This window comes from Vigna umbellata, chromosome 9 (assembly GCF_029865625.1).
Source record: "Vigna umbellata cultivar VRB3 chromosome 9, Vumbellata_1.0, whole genome shotgun sequence".
Taxonomy (NCBI): Eukaryota; Viridiplantae; Streptophyta; class Magnoliopsida; order Fabales; family Fabaceae; genus Vigna; species Vigna umbellata.
The window spans coordinates 47,227,097-47,229,443 of NC_142173.1; the positions used below are offsets into that span (position 1 = coordinate 47,227,097).

The 2,347-nt window shown below is 32.6% G+C and overlaps 1 protein-coding gene across 1 annotated transcript; it reads left to right on the plus strand.

The window, feature by feature from the left end:
- The first annotated feature begins 1,373 nt into the window (after positions 1-1,373).
- LOC148193714 (cell wall protein precursor) lies at positions 1,374-2,081 on the plus strand. The gene has a single exon (XM_088099657.1). The coding sequence runs from the start codon at positions 1,449-1,451 to the stop codon at positions 1,860-1,862; it is 414 nt and encodes a 137-aa protein (XP_087955783.1). The 5' UTR covers positions 1,374-1,448; the 3' UTR covers positions 1,863-2,081.
- Positions 2,082-2,347: the final 266 nt, after the last annotated feature.

Here is a 2,347-nt window from a genome sequence, read left to right on the forward strand (position 1 = left end):
TAATTAAATTAAATTAAGCATTTTTTTTCTTTGCATTCGTGGTTCTTCTATCATAATTTCAAACATTCTCAAAATAAATAAGATCTCATGCTCATTGATAATTATCTTCTCCATGTTAATCCATTTTACTGATTCTTGTGCATTAATTTATTAAGTTATGTATTTGATATTGAAGAAAAAAATATGCATTTTTTTTACATTAAATTCTTACTAATATCTTCTTTGTTTTAAATTATTTGATATCTTATTTAAAAAAAAACGAGGACACCATACTATATAGTAGATGTATATCAAATTTCATATTTACCAACCATCAAGAAAAGTAGTTACTTTAAAAATTGTATATGAATATAGTCAACTCAGCGTCTTCAACAACCAGTTGCATTTCCTAGTGTTGACCAAATAACAAATTTATTAATAATGTTTTTAGAAAAATATTTTATAAATTAAAACTAATTTATGTAAAAATAAATATAATGAGTTTACAATTTATTTGGACGAGTTCTTGAGAGAATTAAAATCAGTTCATGCGAGAAGTTAAAATAAAATTTAATTATAAGTGAAACGATTAACAAAGTAAGTTATATATGATCTAATTTATTTCATAGTTGTATGAAATAACTGGTGAAAATATACTGTAAGAGGAATTAAAATTTATTGCATCTGTACACTGTCTTTAACTCAGAAATTGACTAGTCTGAAAAACGAGACCACATAAACAAGAAAAGGAGAAGCAATGGCAAGTGTTATTCACATGTACTCGATAACACTCACCTTCATTCAATGACCGCAAAATTGGTAACTGTTTCGGAATGATAGGGATTGAGTTTTTTTGCCGGTATCCAATGTCGAGTACTATCAACTTTCTGAGTGTCGTCCAAAGTTCAAATTGTTTGGTTTTGAGTTTTATGCTCATCCAAACTACTTAGACGTAGTTAAGTGGATGTTGGGTGGTCTTTAAAATTTAGGATTTAAAGTTTAAGATTTACGATTTAGAATTTAAGATTTAGAGTTTAGGATTCGATGATAAGTGTCCGGACTTACCGAACGAGATATAGTAACTATATTAAACTGTGTCTATTACCACCTTAACCATTCTAAAAAATCAACTCTCCTCAACCAACTACCACAGATACAATACTATGTTCACACACAGTGGTCACAAACATATACGCTAAAAAAGACTGAAAATTTGTGTTCAATTCTCATAATATTTGAAAAATTATTGGATCGATGATAATCACACTGTAAATGGAGTTAATATCATTTCCGAGATAGAAAAAATCTAAATGATTGAACATGTTCCCAGTGTCACTTTGCCCAAGAAACAAACACTTAACTCACCGTCATATTACTCACCAAACTCTGTACAACCTGTGACTATAAAACGCAGCCACAGGTTTCAACGTCAGCACAAAAACACATCTCAACCTAAATCTCATCACAAAATGGCTTCCAAGCTTTCCTCTCTCTTTGCATTTGTTCTCATCACCACCATCCTTCTTGCCACTACATGGCAAGCAGTTGCAAGACGCCACACTAAGCTAAAGAACTCATACAAAGGGGACAAGAAAGAACCTCAGTTTTTGTTCCCTTCTGATGGTTATATTCCTGGCTTTGGGAGATTAGGGTTTCCTCCTTTCTTTGGGTTTACACCTCAGAATCCAAACATTGGTGGTGGTGGTGGTGGAGGTGAAGTAGAGCCAGCACCAGTTTCGGGTGGTGGGAATGGATTACAGGTACCACCAGTTTCAGGTGGTGGATATGTTCCAGGTGGCGATGACACCTTTGTCCCAAACCCTGGTTTTGAGGTTCCAAGCCCTAGAAATGGTGCTGGAGTTCCAGTTCCAGTAAATCCGTGAGTAGAGTCTCGGTGTACTGATGGTGAGCTACCTACCATGCTCTATCCATGCATGTTGTTATGTTATGCTTTTGCAAAATTGAAGTACTAGCTAGTCTACTGTTTTTTGTGTTGGTAATAAGTTTTGTGTGTAGCTACTATGAGTGATATGCAGAGTCTTTCTGCTACTTCAAATGAGTTGTAATATTTGCTGGTTCGATTTGTTGGCCTTTAATCATTAGTCATGACTCATCTACTTCAATTGCTATAGTGCCTCCTTATATATAAGAAATAATGATATTTTAAAACAGAATTATAAGGAGTCCCATCAACGAGAAATATAAAATTGTTAAGAAAATCAGAAAATGTTAACGATGGATCATGGAAAATATTCTTTGACATTGAAAGAGAGATTTTTGACAACCTACTTTCATGATTAAAATAAAGTGAATTGTTGTTTTTATAAATAAAAGAGGGATTAATAATAAAATAATAACAATTTTTTAG